General features: G+C 38.3%; 1 protein-coding gene across 2 annotated transcripts in view; it reads left to right on the top strand.

Moving 5' to 3' along the window:
- LOC145978289 (sodium-independent sulfate anion transporter-like) overlaps nucleotides 1-21,099 on the top strand; it is a 79,302-nt gene that overhangs the window by 38,908 nt on the left and 19,295 nt on the right. For both annotated transcript variants that reach the window (XM_083110819.1, XM_083110818.1), the window contains exons 2-7: nucleotides 209-450; nucleotides 1,961-2,156; nucleotides 5,424-5,644; nucleotides 9,355-9,529; nucleotides 13,967-14,131; nucleotides 18,937-19,098. In XM_083110819.1, the coding sequence (XP_082966945.1) occupies nucleotides 209-450; nucleotides 1,961-2,156; nucleotides 5,424-5,644; nucleotides 9,355-9,529; nucleotides 13,967-14,131; nucleotides 18,937-19,098 (1,161 nt within the window). The remainder of the gene's footprint in view (nucleotides 1-208; nucleotides 451-1,960; nucleotides 2,157-5,423; nucleotides 5,645-9,354; nucleotides 9,530-13,966; nucleotides 14,132-18,936; nucleotides 19,099-21,099) is intronic.

Here is a 21,099-nt window from a genome sequence, read left to right as displayed (position 1 = left end):
GATGTAATTTGTGTGTTGTGTTTAGCAGTAATATTGTCGTCATTTCAACAGTGTCTAGCACATTTTCTACATTTTATATTAATTTATGACAATCCAAAGACAAAATAAAATGACAGGGTCTGCCAGACCCTGGTGTACGAACCAGTGGAATAGATTGACTGTGTACCAGTATTTATTGTACAATTTTTAATGTTATTTTCTTTTTCAGGAAAAGGAATCAATGTTACCAATGAGAAGAGTGAATATAGGATCATCGATTCTTGTTGCACAAAGTTCCAGGAACAGATGTGCTCAAGAAACTGCCTTGCACAACGGATCCCTATCATATCATGGCTGCCATCATACAGTATCAACAGCCTTCTCCATGACTTCATGGCCGGACTCACAGTTGGCCTCACAGCCATACCACAAGGGATAGCATATGCCACGGTGGCAGGTCTGGAACCTCAGGTAATTCTCTGAAGATTATGTATTATGAGATCAGTGGCGTACACCCAAGGGGGTTGATGGGGGTCATACCCTCCAGCTATGGCCCAGCACCCCCTCCCCCCCTCAAAAACACAACCAAAGTCAAGAAACGATGGCAAAATGAGGGCTGACTACTAAAAAGAAGTATGTATAATTCGCTCCTTTAAAAATTCCTGGGCACGTCACTGTGTGAGATGTATTAATGCTAGTGTTTTTTTTTTTTTTTGATTGATTCAAGCATCTAATATATTAATGCCCACTATTGCATTTTTGTACAGCTTTTCTTATAACAGCTGCAGTGAATTACAAAAAAATTGAGAGCATTGATACTTTTATTTATGAGCATTTGTTTATGTTTTGGCCACCGTGGTGGCTGGGTGTATTTAGCAGAGAACTCAATATCCCATTGCCAAAGGTTTCTGGTTAAAGTCCTGGTAATTTTTTTTTTTTTTTTTGCGTGTGTTCCTTCATCCGTTTCATCTATTCATCATTCTTCCTCATTATAATGATTGAACACTGACTCCTTTGGCTGAGTGGTTAGCACAGCATGCTACAATGCCAGGGGTCCCGGTTTCGAATCCTGACCTCATCATGGATGTTCTTTGTGAGTGACCTTCATCAGTTTCACCATATTGTCACTCATCCTCATCATCATGGTTAGCCAAAAGTGGCAGAAAAGTGACAATGCAAGAACAGTCACTTGGAAGCGGGAGGATAGTGTCTACACGTGCATTTTCACAGTGTTATGAAATTTCGAACATTTCCAATCCTGAATATTACCCGTCTTAGTCAGGAAATAGTGAATTTTCCATCCCACATACCTCTGATACTATTTAAGGTAACGGTTCTGATTGTTTTATGATTTCTCCTAGCACAAAGACTAATTAGCGTAGAATTTTGGAAATCATTGTCACACGAAATTTGAACCTTAAAGTGATGAGCACTGTTTGAACTCGAAAAAAGTTATTTATGTTGAAGAAAAACAAACTTGAAAATTACCTTACGCACTTCTCATTGACAAAATATTCTCTGTCGACAAGCGACAGTAAATATTGTAGAAGCATGGTAATGAATGTAGAAGTAAATCGGAACCTTAGTAGAATGCATTTAGGGACTTTGTGTTAATGCTAAGGGAACCAAACCTAATCTGCCTAACCTAACCATGAAAGCACATATTGAACAATACCTTAAGTAATCGCTAAAACTCCGCAGTATGTGTTAACAGACGTACATCTAAATCGAACCATGTAAAAATTGCATTTGTAGGATGATGAAATCGCAATAAAACAAAAGGAACTTGGGCCCTATTTAATGATTTGTTGTTATTTTTATGTGCCTTGGGAGAGGAGCGACTGTAGAACAATTAGCCAATGTCTGTTGTAAATGATCATGTTATATGTTCTTTCAAACAAATGTTGCCGAGTATCAAATTCATGACAGAATGTTAATTTAGAATTTTATCACACTGTTTTTCTGCTTTATTACCTTTCAGTATGGATTGTATTCTGCATTCATGGGCTGTTTTGTGTACATAATATTTGGCAGTTGCAAAGACATCACAATAGGGCCAACAGCCATCATGGCTTTGATGTCACATTCCCATGTGGAAAGCAGTGGACCGGACTTTGCAGTTTTGCTCTGTTTTTTAAGTGGATGCATTATTCTCCTCCTGGGCATTTTGCAGTTGGGTAAAGAGGCTTTTTGTATTTGTTATTAAGTTATATGAGTACCTTTATCATGTACAACTGTAATACATAGACATTAGTTGTTACAATCACCATGACACTGAAAAAAAGTATTTGTTCATCATAAAGTAGTTGTAAGTGGATAAAACCATATAATAATTGCATTTGTATGCATAATAAGTCATGAAATAATTCAAATTTTGTCTTTTATGCAGTATTTGCTGTTTATTGGAAGTTTAGCCAATGGCATTTTTTAATGTTGTATATAGTTAAATGTACTGTCAAAATCTCAAATTTGCAGCTATGCTTTTTTAATTATTGTTTTATTTTTTGTGTATGGATGTTTACCATGCTTATGAACATTTTTGATTTTTTAAAATATTTTCTGAGTTTCTTTAACTACAAGGAGTTGTTCAAAGTACTTGAAAATATTTCAAATGTCGTTTTGTATTAGGGTGGATCCAATGAAAACGGAACAGGGGCCACAGAATGAAATCAACAAGGTTTATTTCAAACATAATCTCCAAAGTGACACAAGCGCTTGTGAAAGTGAAAGCGCTGACCCTTCAATGCCTTTTTCAACGGACGAAAGATATGGAAGTGGCATGGAGATAGATCAGGGCTATATGGTGGGTGTTCCAACACAGTCCACCCAAACATCGCCAACGTGTTCTTTGTAACAGCTGATACACATTCCTAGATGATGAGAGCAATGTATTCGCTCGATACGTTGGAAGCTAACACCGATTTAACCTGGTTGGTAACCCGAGAACACTTGTTCGAATCACGTCGCCAGGAAAGCTACAATTACTAAAAAAATACTATCATTTAATTATGAAATTGACAGGGTGTGTACAGACTTGGGAATACTGAAAAAGTCAGGAAAATTTACTCTTTTCTGAAAAAATCAATGTTTATGTATAAGTGCAGAATGAGTAGTTTATTTTTTTTTTTTTTATGAAGCAAGAAATTTTAAATTTGTTGTACATATGCTGTGCTTTAGTATACCAGTAGTTAGAGTAGAAACTGTGTATCAAATACTCTTGGAAAAGGGGTCATGTTATGATCAAATTACTGATACATACAAGAGGCTGAAAGCAATAAAACAGTACTTAACAGACATGGCATTACATAACCCTATGTAGTGCTATGTGATCAGGCATTGTATAAATAATGTAAGAGACATAGAACTATATAAACCTAATGAATTCAAGAAGTAATCTTCATTATTTGTATTTTTATGTTGCTTTTTTTTGTATTGTATTTTCTCATTTTACAATTTTAGCATTGTAAACCTGTATTGTATGATGTTTCCCATACGCATGGACATGGGTCAATGAAAATAAAGAATTTATTACTATTATTATTTGTAGAAATTGACTACAGTATGTGGTTATTGATTAGGCGATCATACGTCCTGTCCCGTTTCGACCAGGACAGTCCCGTTTCAATGGCATGTCTCTGTCGTCCCGTCAATATTATTCAAAATTATTATTTTTCCCGTTTTATAGCAGAAGCAGGAGGATTTTTTTATTCCAAAGGCAGGAAACTGCTAAGGATGGTGATGTTTTTACCGTTTCATAAAAGTCTGAGTTAGTGTGAAAACCAAATCTAAATTTTAGACATTTCATGCTAAAAAATATGTTGACGGAATTTTTAAACTAGCGTCATGACTAGGGAATGTTGAAAATATGTGATAAAAACAGGAAAATATGTGACAAAAAAACACATTTGGTAACAAAAACAAAATATTATATGCATTTTAAACACCTGAAATGAAATTAGTTTCTAAATGCTTACCTCTTAGCGAGCTATTTTTTGGAATAGTTACAGTGGATCCCCATAGTTTTTCCCAAATTCTCCATTGTAAATCTGTAACGATTATCTCTAGAAAGCATCTTATATTGTAAGAAAGATCGCTCCACGTCACAAGAACAATTCTTGCATATTTGAAGCACGAAATGTTGCTAAGGCTGGAGTTTTCCAAAGCTTCCTCTTCTAAAACACGTGCAATTTGGCACGAAGTTTGAAAACCTTGTTTTTTCCCAAAAATTTCTGTACATATGGACATTAGCACTTGTGCGTTAGATCCAGTGAGTTCTTTCAGTTTCGTTTGTACTATATGGACTTCATCCACGGAAGCTGCCAAAGTGTTCGCGGACGATTCATGTTTTGTATGGAATTAGAGAGAAAGGACAGTTTTGTTGAGATGTATGCCAATTCGACTTTTAAGGAGGGATCCTTCAACAGTTCTTGCAGAATTTCTGTAGAAGTCAATGAGCGATTTTATGTATTTAAAATGAAAATTTGCAAAATATGTATTTACATACGGAAAACTGGAAAATATGTGTTTTTATGTAAAATAAAATTTGCTGTGTTGACATATAAGGCTATGATCAGAATTTTGGCAAAAACGAGGGGGTCTAGCTTATCGCAGAAAAAACATTTATTTACCTAAAGTTCCGTTCCCTAGCCATGACCGTTGAGAATGTTCGAGCAGACAGTTGTATTGTTTTGTGAGTGTACCATTATTTGTAGAGCAATGAATAAGCATGATCAGTAAGCATACATGTAGTTTCAATACGAACCTGCAACAAGAATTGAAATTCCTGCATCTTGACAAACTCAAAAGATAAATCTCGCGTTGTGTGTCAGATATATGGGGAGTTTTATGAACGGTTAGTGAAGATTGATTGATTGATTTGTTGCTTTAAGTCCGCTTTATGCACAGGAAGGCTAATCGGGTATGGGCCTACAGTTTAAAGTGGGATCCAAACCACTGTGCCATGTGCTTCCACCGGGTATCGAACCTGGGACCTGTTGATGGTTAGTGAAGAATAATTGTTCTCAAAAAGATACTTCTGGCATTCCTCAACTTCGGCATAGAACTAACATCAAAGGTTGATCAGAAGGAACCAGAAACACTAAGTTATACAGATATTATAATAATTAATACCTCTTGACAATGGGAGATAAAATATAATTTATTGTTTATTATGTATCATTTATGTGATCCATATTTTAATAAATAATATTAAAAACGATACATTAATAGTAAGAATTATTACAATTAGGCCAAAATGATTTTAAATCATGGTGGGTAGGTTGGGGGAAGTGACCACTGTGGGATGTCCCATTTTTGGGTCAAAATATTATGGTCACCCTGTTGATATTTACCACTTAGTTGTAGCAATTTTAAGGTGATGGGCGAGTTTAAGAAATACTTGGAACACTGAAGGAATGCTGACGACATTTGCTTTCGTTTCTCAGGTTTCTTAGTGGACTTTATCTCCATGCCTGTCACGGTGGGCTTTACTTCGGCTGCTGCCATCACCATTGCATCGTCACAAGTGAAAGGACTGCTCGGAATCAGCTACAGCAGCGACGGGTTTCTGGACTCCTGGATCAAGTTATTTGAAAACATCGAGGATACGGACAAGTGGGATGCAATTCTTGGATTTTCGGCTTGCATTTTGCTTCTGTTTGCTAGGGTAAATTACATGTTATCATCTGTGTGAACTTTATTATGTATGGGGTGGTCAGAATGTCTTGTTACCTCCTGGAGAACACCTTACAAAGTTCTGTATGTGTGTGTGTGTGGTGGAGGGGACATTGAGTGTGTGCTGGTGAATATTCACCAAGTTTTTTTTTATATACCTTGTTTTGTGCAGATCTCGTTAATTGACTTGCTTTATTTTAGTTCACTTTTGGCTATTCGCGAAGATGAGGATGAATGATGATGAGATGAAATAGGTGAAGGGGCAATCACAAATGGATTGAACCCCACAGACGATTTTACTGGCCCTGAGTCCAAATACCAGAGCCTCTTTAGTTTGAAAATGCTTGTGCATAACTCTTCGCATGTGAGTAAGCACGGCAGTCTATGAGATTCCAAGTTCTGCGGACTTTCTTTTTGGGGAGATGTCAACAGCTGCACATTTTTTCCTGCCTCCATTGTGATCTTCTACAGCCCACCAAAATTTCCATGCCAATTTTAGACTTACTGTTAATATTGAAGAGTGGATATTGCTTCCTCCAAAAAATTAATTCTCAGTCTCCAGACCAGAATTTCCGCAACAGTCTAAGACAACACAATAATTGGATATCCCCTTCAATTTAATGCTCAATCCCCCTCTTAACTAAAGCACTCGCCATAATCTAAGACCTAGAGTTGGATACTGTCCCCCCCAAAGTATAATTCAGAATCCCCCTCAGAACCCACATGTCAATTAAGGCCTAATATATAGGAGTTCGATATCTCCCCCTTCGATAATGCCCTAAACACTTTCATTTCTTCATCTAATGGATTAAATATGGTGCATTTAAGGTGTAAAATTTTTACATATATTTTGGAAAAGATATAAATGTTGAATTTTATGTTATTTGAAGGGAAAAAATCCCCCCCAAAAAATCTCGATGGTGCAACCTGCGCCATAAAACCCCCCCCTGTGGGCACCCCTGCCAGGATTTATCAACAACAAAAAAATCACACGAGGAAAGGATTTCTGTTTGTTGCTTTAATTTTGGAAACTAGTGTAGTTGGATGATCCACCTCTGCTAAGACATGTGGAAATGAGACGAGTAGTCCGTACGTAGGCTGTGGTCCTCAGAGTCTGTTGCACCATGTAAGTTCTTTAATGTTTGCATAACTACAGCTGCTAAATATTAGAGGTACAATACAGTTTTTTACTTATGTGTGGCCTATAAGGTTCTTTCTAAAACCGACGCTTGGGGTCCGTTGCTGGATCCTTTTTAAGTGTGCTCCAATAAAATCACATTAAAAAGGTAAACAAGCTGAGAGCGAAAAAGGAGAGGATAAAACCTTTTCTTTCCGCTTTTAACTTGCTTACCTTTTTAATGTGATTTCATTTGCAACGTCCTGCTCGAGAAAGGTGCCTACTACACCTACACGAGCACGTCAGCGGAATGCAAGTCTACTAGCTTGGCAACTACCAATCAGTAGTACCAAATGCACTGCAAAGTTTTACCCATTATGCTAACCTTTTCTCCAACGGTGGCATGAGAGACTATTTCACTCAGGGTTCGGGAAAAAGTACACTGTCTAAAGTTAGAGAAAGTTTAATGACTATAGCTGGATACACTGTAAACGTTGTAAGTTTAGCATACGCCCGCGTAGGATATTACGCTCACTACTGCCACATAATGAGGGGGAGAATGGCTTCTGCAACTGCGGTAAACTGAGGACAGGAACACTGCTGCTGCTGCCCTCTACCGTCAAAAACGTAGCTCCAACTCTCGTTAGGAAAGTGCTGTCCTTGTGCCGGCTTCTGTAGCTGCAGGCTTTTTACAGGGAACTGTTGGTTTTTGGGGAACAAGGGGCATCTATTAGGGTCACCCTCATGATAACAGTAGTATTTTATCTGACCTGTAATTTTACCTTCTGGGTGGTTGCTAGAAAGCCAGCACCACACTACCCTGGCGGGGTGCCGCAGGTTGATAGGGGAGGAAACCTCTCGCAGCAAGCGGAGCGGGTCCTCTCACTGTAAATTGGAGTTTTTCTCTCTTGCCAATAAGCGGAGTGGGGTATTTCTCACTCGAAAGTGGAGTGGGTTATCTTGCCAGAGGCAGAGTTCAACCTCTCTCGCTGGAAGGCGGAGTGCAGCTTCTCTCGCCCGCAGGCGGAGGGCAACTTCTCTAGGGTGCTTGGCCTCTCGCAAAAGCGGAGTGCTCCTTCTTCCAGGTCAGTTTTGTAAGAGAGATCTTATCGTGAGCCGACCTGAAAGCCAACTGAAGAAAATCTGCTCCGCGGCTGGTTATATAGCCTCGGTTCAGGTAGCGCCTCTAGCGCCGTTCACGCGAACTACGTGGAACCGTGCTAGAGCAGGCAGGGCCATCTCTACGGCAGACGATTGAACTATGTGCTCAAGGCACAAACAATAAATACATATTATAATATTAAACGTGTGCTAAACATTAATATACAATTATAAGATAAATATTACATATTCTTTGCAACCACGCCGGGCCTTATTAACAGAATAATAATAAATTACTACTGATAAACACAATTATCAAAGCAGGTATTAACACATGTAACATTGAACAAGTAAATAAAATAACTTTGACCATAATAACAATGGTTACATATACACCGAGTAAATAAACATTAGCGTTAGTAATGAAAATGATCTCTCAGGATCATTACACATTGGAGCACCCTGAAGGATCCAGCAATGGACCCAAAGGGTCTGTTTTAGAAAGAACGTTATAAGCCACATGTAAGTAAAAAACTGTATTGTACCTGTAATATGTTGCACCGTTGGTAAAAATATATGAATGATCAAAAGTTACTTACCTTGATGTTCCCCATGTGCTGTGAAAGTTAGTGCACAGATGGATTCCCACTTCCCAAATGGTTCCCTCTCACAGTGCGAACCACCAACAGTATTGTGAGGACAGTTGGGGAACTACTTGAAAATAAGGACAAGCTCACTCCAGTCTCGCAAGCTAGAAAACCATGGCTGTTAGACTCGATGCACTGACCACACTTAACCTAAAGAGAAAGTCCCTTGGCAGACCCTGGTCCATTGTGCAATGCAGTTTACCGTATTTCACTGCATAATTGTTACCACCCCTTAATCGTCGCACCCAGTTTTTTCATCTGAAAATTGGTTTATAACCCTTCACCATGTAATCGTCACATCATTGAGTCAGATAAGAAAACACATGATAGCGGTGCAGCATCTTCGGACACAGAAGATTAAATTTTGTAAGTCCGTGCTGTGCAATACCATTGTAAATTTTCTCAAGTGTAATATTTCAACTATAATGCACAAATCCATAACAACTAATGTTATAACTTTCTTCAAACCGGAAAAATGTTTATTAAACTGTCATGAGGAAATGAATGATGTGCATTGATTCGGACTGTGTTAAATTTTAACGTAAATTCATGAGTATTACATGCATTCTAAGCTTCCACCAAAGGTAGTTTAGTAATGAATGATTTTTAAGTACCAGTAATATGGGCACAATATTTTTTTAAATAAGCTTTACATAATGCTCGCACCCCACTTTTTTTTTTTCCAAAAGAAATTGGCATAGAATCTGCTACGATTATGCAAATGAAATACTTTAGTTTTAGTACACTGACACCCAGTTTGTTTGTGTGCGTGATTGTGTAATCCCTTGTAAATCTGACTATTGTCTGATTTTCATTCCCCTTTTTCGTTCATTGCAGAAGCTAAAAGACCTTGTGAAATTTGATAGGAACACTCAGTACACCTTGTTGCAGAAAGTTGGACGACATTCTGCGCGGTTACTATCTCTTGGAAGAAATGCAATTGCAGTAATTATAGGAATAATTATGGCATACGCGTTTCATTTGTATGGATACTCACCCTTCAAAATTACTGGTAGGTATTGTACAGTCATGTAAAAAAGTACTTCCCTCATGGAGTGTCAATACCAGTAGTCTTATGGGGGGAAGTATTTCTTTCCACGACTACAATTCGATACAACCTAGATGTACTTTGTTAAAAAAAAAAATACTTTGACTTCAGCCAGATTTTGGCGCAGATTATTTTGAGACATGATTCAAATAATTATTAGTTTTGATATTTTAACCACTGTGTTAATTTTAAAAATACCAACATTTCGGAGGCTGGTTCTGCCTTCGTCTTCTGGGTAGTGCGTAATCTACTAAATCATACTTCAATCCCTGGACACATGATGTGTTTGGGGACAGTGTCTGTATGGAGCGTGAGAAACAATGGTTGCCTTGGAGGATTATTCTCGGTGTCCAAGGCTCCACCTCGTCTGCCGGTCACAAGGACCTCTTGTACATGAAGCTGCCAGGGAGGATTATATTGCGGTGGCCCAGGCTCCACCTTGTCAAAAGATTGATACTGCTGGAAATCAACCCCAAAAATGCAATACTCCTTCAGTGCCGCTTACGTGCAACTGTCAGACCCTGAATGGTTGTGGGCATACAGTTCTCCCAGTGCATGGTTAAACACAGTGGTTAAAAGTCCAAAACTAGGAATGAATAAATCACCACTGATCAGCTACAAAGAAGAATAGTTTAAATAAGTTTGATGTCCACTTTCCGTACAGATAGACTAATTGAGACTGGACCTACAGTTTAAAGTGGGGTCCAAACCCCTGTACAATGTACCTCCACCACGTATCCAACCTGGTTACCACTGCTATGGGAGGCCCAGTTGGTATAATAAAGTATTGATTAGGGTTGAACTGATTCTGAAACTGGCCAATAGTTTTCCCAGCATTTTGATCTTTCACGGGGTCTTAAAAAATGCCACACTTCACTTTTGCGGTTTTAATTATCCTGTAAATTATGTAAAATTCAAAGTTGTGTGCAAAAAAACTGGATTTTGTGAGTCCATAATTTTAATATTCTGATGTAATTCTTGAATATCAAAGAAAAACTCTTGGGGAAATGCACTAATGAAAAATTTTTAAGTGTTAGTATCGGTGAGAATTCATAAGAGTATCACAGTTCAAAGTGGTATCAGCTCAACCCTAGTAATGGTACATATTCAAAACCTTAACAACTATTATTTGTCAGCAAGGTATTTAATTGTGTATACGCATTTGTTACTTAATATTTGTTGCAACTGACAGCCCAGGACCAGGGTTTTAATTTTTATTATTTTATATTTATGTTCATCAAATCTGTACATGTTAAATAATTTATTTTAGTGTCATAAATACGAGGAGCATTCAGAAAAGGTTTACAATTGTATTCCTGGTATAATGGTGTTGGGGACCATTCTTTGGGGGTACTATGCCACCACTCATGGACAGCTGCTTGCATATGGAACAGCATGAAACTTCTTGTACCGGGGATGTTTCCATTGCATGGATTGTGGTAGTGTCACCATGACTCATCACCAGCTTCTCAAGGAAATCTGGATCTTCTTTATGCATATGCAGTAGCTGACGGCAGTCCTCCACCTTCTGTCCTGTGCATGTGTCAATTCCTGTGGAACCCAATGTGCATCCACCTTTTTCATGTGCAAATCATGTTAAATAATAGTGTGAAGGTTTGTTGAGGCCTGTCTCATACTCCAGTTCATCAAAGATTAGCCACCTATTAGCCATAATCAATTCAGACATGATTTCACTGTTCCTGGGAATTCGCGATGTTGACAGATGACCACATTCTTGTGTGCAGTGTCCATGCTGCTGATGAATCCTTTGACGGTCTTCTGTGCAAGAGCATCCTGAGCACATACTGCAGTTAAATGACTTAATTTCTGAAGTTTTGATGCTTTCTTCCACAAGAAACATGCAACCCATCTTCGTCCATGATAGTCGCCTTTCATCTTGTCCACGTATTTCCCCACTTGACAAGAGACAAACACCATATTCTCAGTACGCACTCTGGTTACACCTGCCATCTAGCGTATGCATGGGATGCTAGTCTCGGTCCATCTCCCTGCAAGCAGGTATTGCACGGTATCCGTATACATAGGTTTCTATTTATGTATCCGGAACTGGCAACACTAATGTTGCTAGGTAATATCTAATATATCCATCGTAAAGTTGGACATTTCTATGGTATATGTACCCAGAACGTTGTGCTTATGGATGCTATTTTTCTTTGTTGGAGGGACTTGAAAATTTCATCGGAGGCCAACAATGGAATTAACTCGAACGTTTTCGAGCAATGATTTTCTACGACTTTCGACGTGGATTATCTCAACAACAGTGCATCGATCAACTCACTTCGACTTTTGGCGATGAAGAACCATCTAAAAGCACTGTATATCACTGGTTTAGTGAATTCAATCGTGGCCGTCGTTCGCTCACGGACGAATCTAAAGAAGGCCATCCAAAATCAGTTGTTGTGCCAGAAAACATTGATGCTGTGCGAGAACTGATAATGCAAGATCGTCATGTGACATATCGTGAGATTGATGCATCTGGGCATTAGTATGACTAGCATACATAAGATATTGCATGAACATTTAGCCGTGAAAAAGATTTGTTCGCGTTGGATCGTGCATAATTTGACAATCGCTCAAAAAAAGACTCGTGTCGGTTGGTGCAAACAAATACTCACAAAATACAATCGTGGTGCTTCAAAAGCCGTGTATAACATCTACACAGGTTACGAATCTTGGATCTATGCATACAAGCCCGAAAGCAAACAGCAGTCGACGGTGTGGGTGTTCCAAGATGAGCCAAACCCAACAAATGTTCGTGCAAGAAGCACTTCGAAGCAAATGGTCGCCTGTTTTTTTGGGAAAAATGGTCATGTGGCTACAGTGCCACTAGAGAATCGTAGAACCGTCAATTCTGAATGGTACACAACCATTTGTTTGCCAGAAGTCTGGGGAAATCAGAAGAAACAACCAGCAACGCAGAATCATTCTTCACCATGACAATGCGAGTTGTCACACATCGGTCCAAACAACTCAGTATTTGACCGGTAAAAACATTGAATTGATGGGTCATCCTCTGTATAGCCCTGATTTAGCACCCAATGATTTCTTTTTGTTCCCGTACGTGAAGAATAAGCTACGTGGTCAACGATTTTCAACACCAGAAAAAGCGATTGATGCGTTCAAAATGCATGATTTCGAGATACCTCAATCGGAATGGACAAAGTGCTATGAGAATTGGTTCAAACGTATGCAAAAGTGCATCGATCATCATGCAGAATATTTTGAAAAACAATAAAACCATTTTCAATGATACATTTTTTTTTGTTTGTTTGTTATTCCGGATACATAAATAGCAACACTCGTAACACCACTATTGTACATTATTTCCGAATGTGCCTCGTACATGTACTGTTTCTTTTAATTGTCCCGAGTTAGGTTATAAAGCAGGCATGTGCAGCAAATTGGCAGATAGCCAACAGTTGATATACGCAGGTCAAAGTCATACAATTGGTAACCGCAATGGTCCGCATATGCAGGTAAGAGAAACTGGTACAGCAACTTTCTGACTTGCTTGATACCTTGGCTCAGGAAACGGCACAAGAAACAGCTTGCATCATTTAATCCTTTCCGGATGAGTGACGGGCATTGTACAATTACTGTCTAATAAGACTAGTGAAGGGCATAGCCCATTGTTCACTATAAAATTCTATTGTGAATGAACGACAGGCTATGCTTCCACCATGTTTCTTATGCACACGTGTTGTAACCACCTCTTTCAAATTTCAACTCGTATATGTCACGTTTTCTTCGTTGGTAAGTTTTACTTGTACTCATGCCAAATTAAGTTGTGCGTATGTTCATGCTGTTGAGAATTGCATTTAATAATTTGTATCCACATTGTGGAAATTTCTTACAATGATTCCGTTTTGGATTTTGCAGTTAGTGATGATTTCGATACTAATAGAAAGTTTTTACGTTATTTTCATGAATTAATTTTGTATTACCCATTCAAAATATATTTTCAGGAACTTTTATGCATTTTTTTTACTTTAAAAAAATTGGCAGAGGAAAAAATTCATAAATGTGAGAAAATTTATATAAAATCTAACATATTATGTATGTGCGGAAAGAGGAAGTGTTGTAAATTTTTGAAAATCATGTTAAATAATAACACATAGAACAACATATTTTCTACCACTTTTTTAAGTAACTGGGAAAATTAAATATTCTAAGTCCCGCCTGGAAAGGGTTAAAAGTGTGGATCACGTGATTTATGGCTTCTATGTTACAACTACCACTGGCTAATAAATTGTAGACAGTATTGCATTTGAAAAAAATCCCATTTGGGGGCGAGGGGGTCCTGCTCCTGGCTGAGCAACAAATTATTGCTTGCAGTTTGCTTCCGGCTACAGTCGATGCATTCTTCTTTCTTTCTTTCAGGTAATATAAAGGAAGGATTTCCACCATTTGACCTACCACCGTTCGACAGCTCTTTCGGAAATAAAACCTTCGACTTTGTTGGCATGTGTGAGGAACTTGGATCTTCCCTCGCTACAACTCCTCTGATCGCCATTTTGGAAAGTGTTGCGATTGCAAAAGCTTTTTGTAAGTAAAGTATACTTCTATTACCTGTTCCGTTTTGTCAACTTGATAGTGCCATTATAATTAAGGGGCTTGGGAGCAATGCTTGATAACCCACACCATTCAAATTGAGTTAACCGTAAGTATTGTTGCTACACAGTCTCCTGTAACTTACGTGTTTGTGTACAAGCGGTAATTGGCAAAAACGCACAGGAGAATCTGGCTAATACACAAGCCACAGTGGATGAACTTTCACTTGTGTTTTTCTCGGTTTCGTACTTTTGTGGGTTATCGAGTTTTGCTGTGGAGCCTTCAATTAATACAGGATAGGTGAAGATTCGGTGAAATGACATACTGGATGGCCACACTTAAAGTTGCTCTACTCAGAGCCTTGTGTAACCCTGTCGAAGCAACAGATTCAGTGGCGTAGCGCTGGCCGAGATTAGTATGCAAGGCCCCCATCCGTTATTTACATGTTCTCAATGTGAATCAATAAAAAGTCTTCAAGGCTACGTCAGCAGATTATCATATTTAAATAATAAAAATAAATTACTGACGAAAATTATATTTAACGATATGCGATGGAGAAATTTACAGTTGACAGAGGTATATTCTTCTATCATATTTCTGGAATTTTCTTTAACAAAAGTAGTAGTAATAGTTCGTTTTTAGAGATGTTCTTCAGGCACTAAGACATAACTGAAATGTTCCTAAATATGCTAAATATTATGCTCCTAATATGGGATTTGGAGGTGCTTTATTGTTAACATATTAAAATCGTGAGTGCAATGTCAAGAGAAAGAAGACATCTCAAAGTGCTTTTTATTTAAGGAAAGAATAAATGGATAAAAATGTGCAAGCAAGCTTTTGTGAATTTTTGGGTAAATGTTTCATGTGAGAAATACAAAAATAATTTTTACTTCTTCTGGGCCCTAGGCTTAAGGCCTGCCTGCCTGTATGTTAAGCCTCTGGTTTGACGTATTCATTCAAATTATAACAAACTAAAATTTAACAAAGCCCGATATGCACAAAAATTAGCCTTTTCCATCTACTTCTCTCACTTTTATTTATTATTTTTTTATATAAACCCCATGGGACACGGGGCCCCTTCAAGCGCGAGGCCCCGTGCGGTCGCCCACCTCACCCACCCCTTGCTACACCACTGTAAAGATTGCACTGAAACTTGATATAGAGGCTAGAAAGACCATGCTGATAAAAAGAAAAATAGTTCAAATTTTCACCACCAGGTTGAAATGTGGCACTGAAGTTTCAACAACCAGTCATTTGAGTTTATATACCCTACAGCAGTGCTATATATGCCCTCCTGTCAACATGTATGACCCTTTTGAAGTGTATGATGGTGTGATCAAAGGTCGCACGAAGTGTTTCCTCTGATGATGTTCACTGTGCACCAGATTCCAGTGCCAAATTTTACACCTTGGAACTTTTTTTTCATGTGCATTCACTTCTAGGGTCTTCATAGCGTCTACACCAAGTTTCAGTGCAATCCGTTGCTTCGAAAGGACTCCAGAGGGCTCCGAGTAGGACAACTGTAATTGTGACCACCCAGTACATTAACCTGAACAACATCGTGGTGCCTACCAGTCCTGAAAACGTAGAAAAGTTAGAGAATTTACTTTTTCTGAAAATATCAGGGAAATTTACTGTTTCTGCAAAAATCAACATTTTTCTAGGGATGCACTTACAGTTGGTTTTGGAACGAAGAAAGACAAAGAAGAGACAAGCAATTAATTTTAAATTTGTTGTGGACAAACTACACTTCAATGTGATGTACTGAGTATTACTGGTAGTTACAGTACAATTGTATATTAAGTAATCTAGGAAAAGGTTATGTTTTGAACTACAGTAAAACCTCGTTAATTCGGACTAAGTTGGCCGATTTAATGAAAGTCCGGATTAACAGAAATAACCTAAAAGAACAGTGGAAAGTGCATTAAAACTCCGTTTATAGCAACAAAACACATTTATCATGGTGTATTTAAAGGGCATAGGCCTAAATACACTATACAGTACTGTAAAATGTAAAGCAATACTGTACATACAATGCAGTACGCACATACATGATACTCATTTGACTTCTAGCCACATTCAAAACCTTGCATTCTGCTTTTTTTTTGGGCCTTTTGCTTGTTCGGCTTATTCGGGTTCAGATTAACGAGGTTTTACTGTATTTTCATGTAGAAATCTACTACAGTAAATGGACATTGGAATTTTCCACTTCCTTGTTGCAATTTTTGGCTTGTTTTTGCTGGACATTAGAATACAGATTTTATTACTAAATTTTACTATAATTGAGTATTATGATGTTATAATTGTTATTTTTATTTATAAAGAAAGAATTCTTTGTTAACCATAAGTTAATCGTGCTGTTATCACTTTTATATGTGAAGTGAATATTCTAAAAACTTGGTTAAGTGTGGGATTCTAAGTGAGATATTAGATTGCTAAATTATAGTGACCTCTCATTTTATCACAGTAGTAACATTATTTTTCAAAGACATACATCAAGAAATTATTCCATCGAACAATGGAAAAACATAGCAAAATATTAGAATCACACTAACGTTCATTTTGTCATTAATACAAGAAAAATTATTGCCAACATACCTCCATCAGTGAACCACATACATGAGATCACATTAAGATGCTTCAACTGTTTTCCCGATGTCATCAGACCTATGAAAATTCCCAAATAAACAAATTTTGTATTAGTATTACCAGTATACATTTTTTGAATATTTAACATTACACGAATGTATGAGGGGCAGTCAAATGAAAACCGAACACCCACCATAAAACACATTCCTTGCAAAAGTTGGCAACACTGTTGTTAGGTATCGATACTGCCATCTGTTGGATAGGAGAAATGCATAGTGAAATCGCACAGGCCCACACAGTTGCTTCGTCATTGCTCAGTGTGTTCGTCCAGCATTGGAAATAGAGGCAAGCAAAGAAGAGCAGAGAGGTGTGGTTCGTTTCTTGGTGGCTGAGGGTGCTGGAACACGCGAAATTCATCGTCGCATGTCTGCAGTGTATGGCGAAGACTGCATGTCCCTGACAACTGTGCACGAGTGGCAGAAGAGATTCCGCAAAGGACGCACATCACTGCAAGACGATCCACGCCCGGGACAGGCACATCGAGCCATGTGATTGCAAGGATCGATGGTCTCATCCGGGAAGACCGACAAATCACAGAGGAAGAAATTCGTGTTCAGGTTGGCATTAGTCATGGCTCTGTGCATGCCATTATCAAAGATCACCTTCAGTTCCGAAAAATTTGCACGCAGTGGGTTCTGCATCAAGTGATGGAGGGACAAAAGATTGACAGAATGACTGCATGTCTGAGTCATTTGCATCGGTACCACGAGGAAGAGTATGCGTTTCTGTCACGTATCGTCACAGGGGACGAAATGTGGTGCCATCATTTTGAGCCCGAGAGCAAACGGCAAAGCCAGCAATGGAAACACGTAGATTCCAAGAAATCCAACTATCTATACGAGTTCAGGTAAGGTCATGATGAGCTGCTTCTTCGATTGCAAGGACCCTCTGCTTGTCGACTTCCTAGAGCATGGAGCCACAATCAATGTGCAGCACTATGCAGACACGTTGTAGAAACTGTGATGCGCCATAAAGTCAAAGTGCCCTGGAATGCTGTCAGACGGAATCATCCTTTTGCATGATAATGCCCGTCCCCATACTGCCAATCTGGTGAGGGATAAGCTTCAGACATTTGGCTGGGGAACGCTTGAACATCCTCCGTACAGGCCCGATATTTCCCCTTGTGACTTCCACATTTTTGGTGACCTGAAGAAAGACATTCGTGGACGTCTGTTTCATTCGGACGAGGAATTGCAACAGTGGGCGAGGTTGTGGATCCGTCAGCGACCTACCTCTTTCTACAAGACTGGAATTGATCATCTCATCTCCCAGTGGGATAAATGTCTTAACACTTGTGGCAATTACTTTGGAATAAAACAAACTTCATTGTCACTTTGTAGTGGGTGTTCGGTTTTCATTTCACTTCCCCTCATACAAGGGTGTAATGGACTAGCTTCACACACCCTATGTGCTCACATTTTTACCCGATAAAAGCTCTATACAAGGAACTGAAGGGTGGACAGCCATGAATACACAATTTGTGTTGGGAATTTTCAATTTGTTCATTTTCAGTTTAAACATAATTTGGTGAAAGAGTTAAGAAGGTGAAAAAGTTAATCAGATTCTACTGTAAATATTTGGCATTTCATATTGGATGTTGCACAAAGTGATACATAGAGACATGCATATTTCAGTTTTGATTCAAACACAAAATGTGAAATAACACACTTCATTGTTCATTTTTGATGATTTGAAAAGTGTGAGGTGCTTTTTTCCAACCATGTTTTCTGATGAAATTATGCAAAATAAACACTTAAACACGAAACTTACCAATGTGATACACACTTAAACACGAAACTTACCAATGTGATACCTTCTGAGGTCTAAATTATCCTGTGAGTTATGCAAATCACAGAAAATTGATTAATTCTGCTGTAAATATCTGAGAAAAAAGAATGGATTTAATACTCTGATAACTACATAAATGTTCTATTAGAAGTGAAATGTTTATTTTGTGTAATAAGTGTACTTTTAAATCAATTTAGGGTTTTATTCACCCCCGAAAATTGCCTAGTTTTTTTGTTTGGAAATCTTGATATTTTATTCGCCATAAATATGTAAATAATCATAATTTTTTGTCAATACATGTCAGTAAAAGTGTATTATTTAATGGCTTTTATTTTGTTTCGTATTTAATTTTTTCATGTTAGCAAAAGGAAAAGCCGTAGATGCAACACAAGAGCTGATTGCTTTGGGAGCCTCCAATGTCTGTGGATCATTCGTCAGGTCATTCCCCGTGACAGGGTCCTTCACGAGAACTGCAGTGAACAATGCCAGTGGAGTACGCACGCCCTTAGGAGGAGCCTTCACAGGTGAGTTTTATTTATTCAGGGACCTCCTGCGTAGTTAAATGGCTAATTTCCTCAACTTTGGTGTAAGCAATCCCTGGTGAGAACCCCAAAATTTTTGTGTTTACCTGCCATCGTGAGGACAATTGTGGGGCTACTTAAAAACAAATTGAAAACTGTTGTCTAGAAAATCAAATAACTGTGATGAGACTTGATGTAGTGCCCATGTATCACATAATAAAAAGCCTCTTCGAAGTTCTTACCCTTCAAAACATGTTGCTCTGTTGAGTTAAGCTTAATTTATTCATTCAGTGAGAAGTTACCATCACACATCTTGTAATTTTATGTGAACTAGAGTGCTACGTAGAGGCCTTTTTGCTCGATTGTCTAATAGTTCGAAGGGATGACTCTACATGGCTTACGGAATTAACAGTTCCATCGCTCGAGTGAATAACGCTTGAATAGGCAAATGATCTGTACATGCTCAAAGCGTAATAACCGTAATTTTGTCTGTAGTGGTGGGCCTTCAAATATGGATCATGAAGTGAAAGATGCAGTGAAATTGATACTAAAGTGAACATATACATCATCTCCATGTTAAAATCTAATCTAGTCTGCATTACCAATACATAGCAGTATATGAAAATGAATAGATGATTATGGGCTGAAACTACCAGGATGGATTTTTACATTTATATTTGTACGATTTATTGTCACGTTGAAATGATATTTGATATTCTATATATTCGAGCGTGGAAGATTTGATCGAGTAAAAGTGAGCGAAAGTGGTCCCACGAACATATTAAGCATAATATACAGGGTGTTTCCATGACCTTGATTCAAACTAGCAGGATGATACTGACCCCAAGTACCAATGTGAGATGAGGAAACCCAGTCGGGAAACGCATCATTAATAAACTAAAAACAGTGGAATAAGACAACTGAAGGATGGGGCTTGTACAAGCTTTTACAGTTAGGGTTGGCGATGGGGTGCCGAGCTAAGGGACACCATTTTCATCCCCTCCTGGGAAGAATTCTTGTTGCCTGTGATATCATTTAAACGACTCCAGGGATGTAAGAGCAGATGCTGCAGAGCTGTTTACGATGCTGTCATGCCTGCATCGATGCAACTATTGAAACTTTTTTGTAACCCTTACGAGGATGTTATAAGGGAATTTACCACTCAAAACAGAAGAGCAGAATTTACATTTAAATTATTTTAATTAAGTCTGGTCTTTTGTTCCTCAATATCTGATTGTAATTTAGGCCTCTACTATAATGTTATTTGCATAAGCCAAACAAACCTAAATTGTGAATCTTCAATGTAAATATAAACTGTTTATAAATATCAAGTGATTTTATAATTTTATGAAGACTTCCACATAAACCTGGTGAGTTTTAATCTTTTATTATCCATATTTCATTACTTTATACATTATACAATATTTAGTAATGTTAATGTGCAAATCGTCAACTATTGAATACGTATAATACTATCCTTCATTCCATAATATAATAATAATATATAATAATCCGTTGCGCAACAGCCCATGAAGGGCCTAGGCATACCTACCGACTGCCGATCTCCCTCCCACACTTTTCCTTCGTCACCTCTAAGCGTGGAGATCTTCAACCAGTATTGGAATAGTCGTGGGGTCAGCCCGACGTATCCCCAGCCGTTATACCGTGCGTCCATTTCGATCTGCAGCCGAGAGATCGGGAGAAGCGTGGCGGGCGGCACTGACGGAGATGCCGACATTTGCAGCCTGAAATGCCTGCTTATTTTTATGGACATATGCAGACATTTATATAAATATTGCAAAACGAGCACTAACCTGTGTTATAAGAGTATGGTTTTAATTTTAGTAGCTTAGTGACTGTATGTGCCGATGATTTTGACACGCCCACCTCTTGTGAAACACGGCGTAGAGGTTTGTTTGGAGAACGTTCTAACGCTGCACCAATATCATCGAGTTTTGCTTCGGTTAGAATCCGTCGTTTTTGCTTAGGTGTTTTAAAATTTAA

The sequence above is a fragment of the Lepisma saccharinum genome, chromosome 24 (assembly GCF_977018435.1).
Source record: "Lepisma saccharinum chromosome 24, izLepSacc3.1, whole genome shotgun sequence".
Lineage (NCBI taxonomy): Eukaryota > Metazoa > Arthropoda > Insecta > Zygentoma > Lepismatidae > Lepisma > Lepisma saccharinum.
This window is presented reverse-complemented; position numbering and strand designations above follow the sequence as displayed.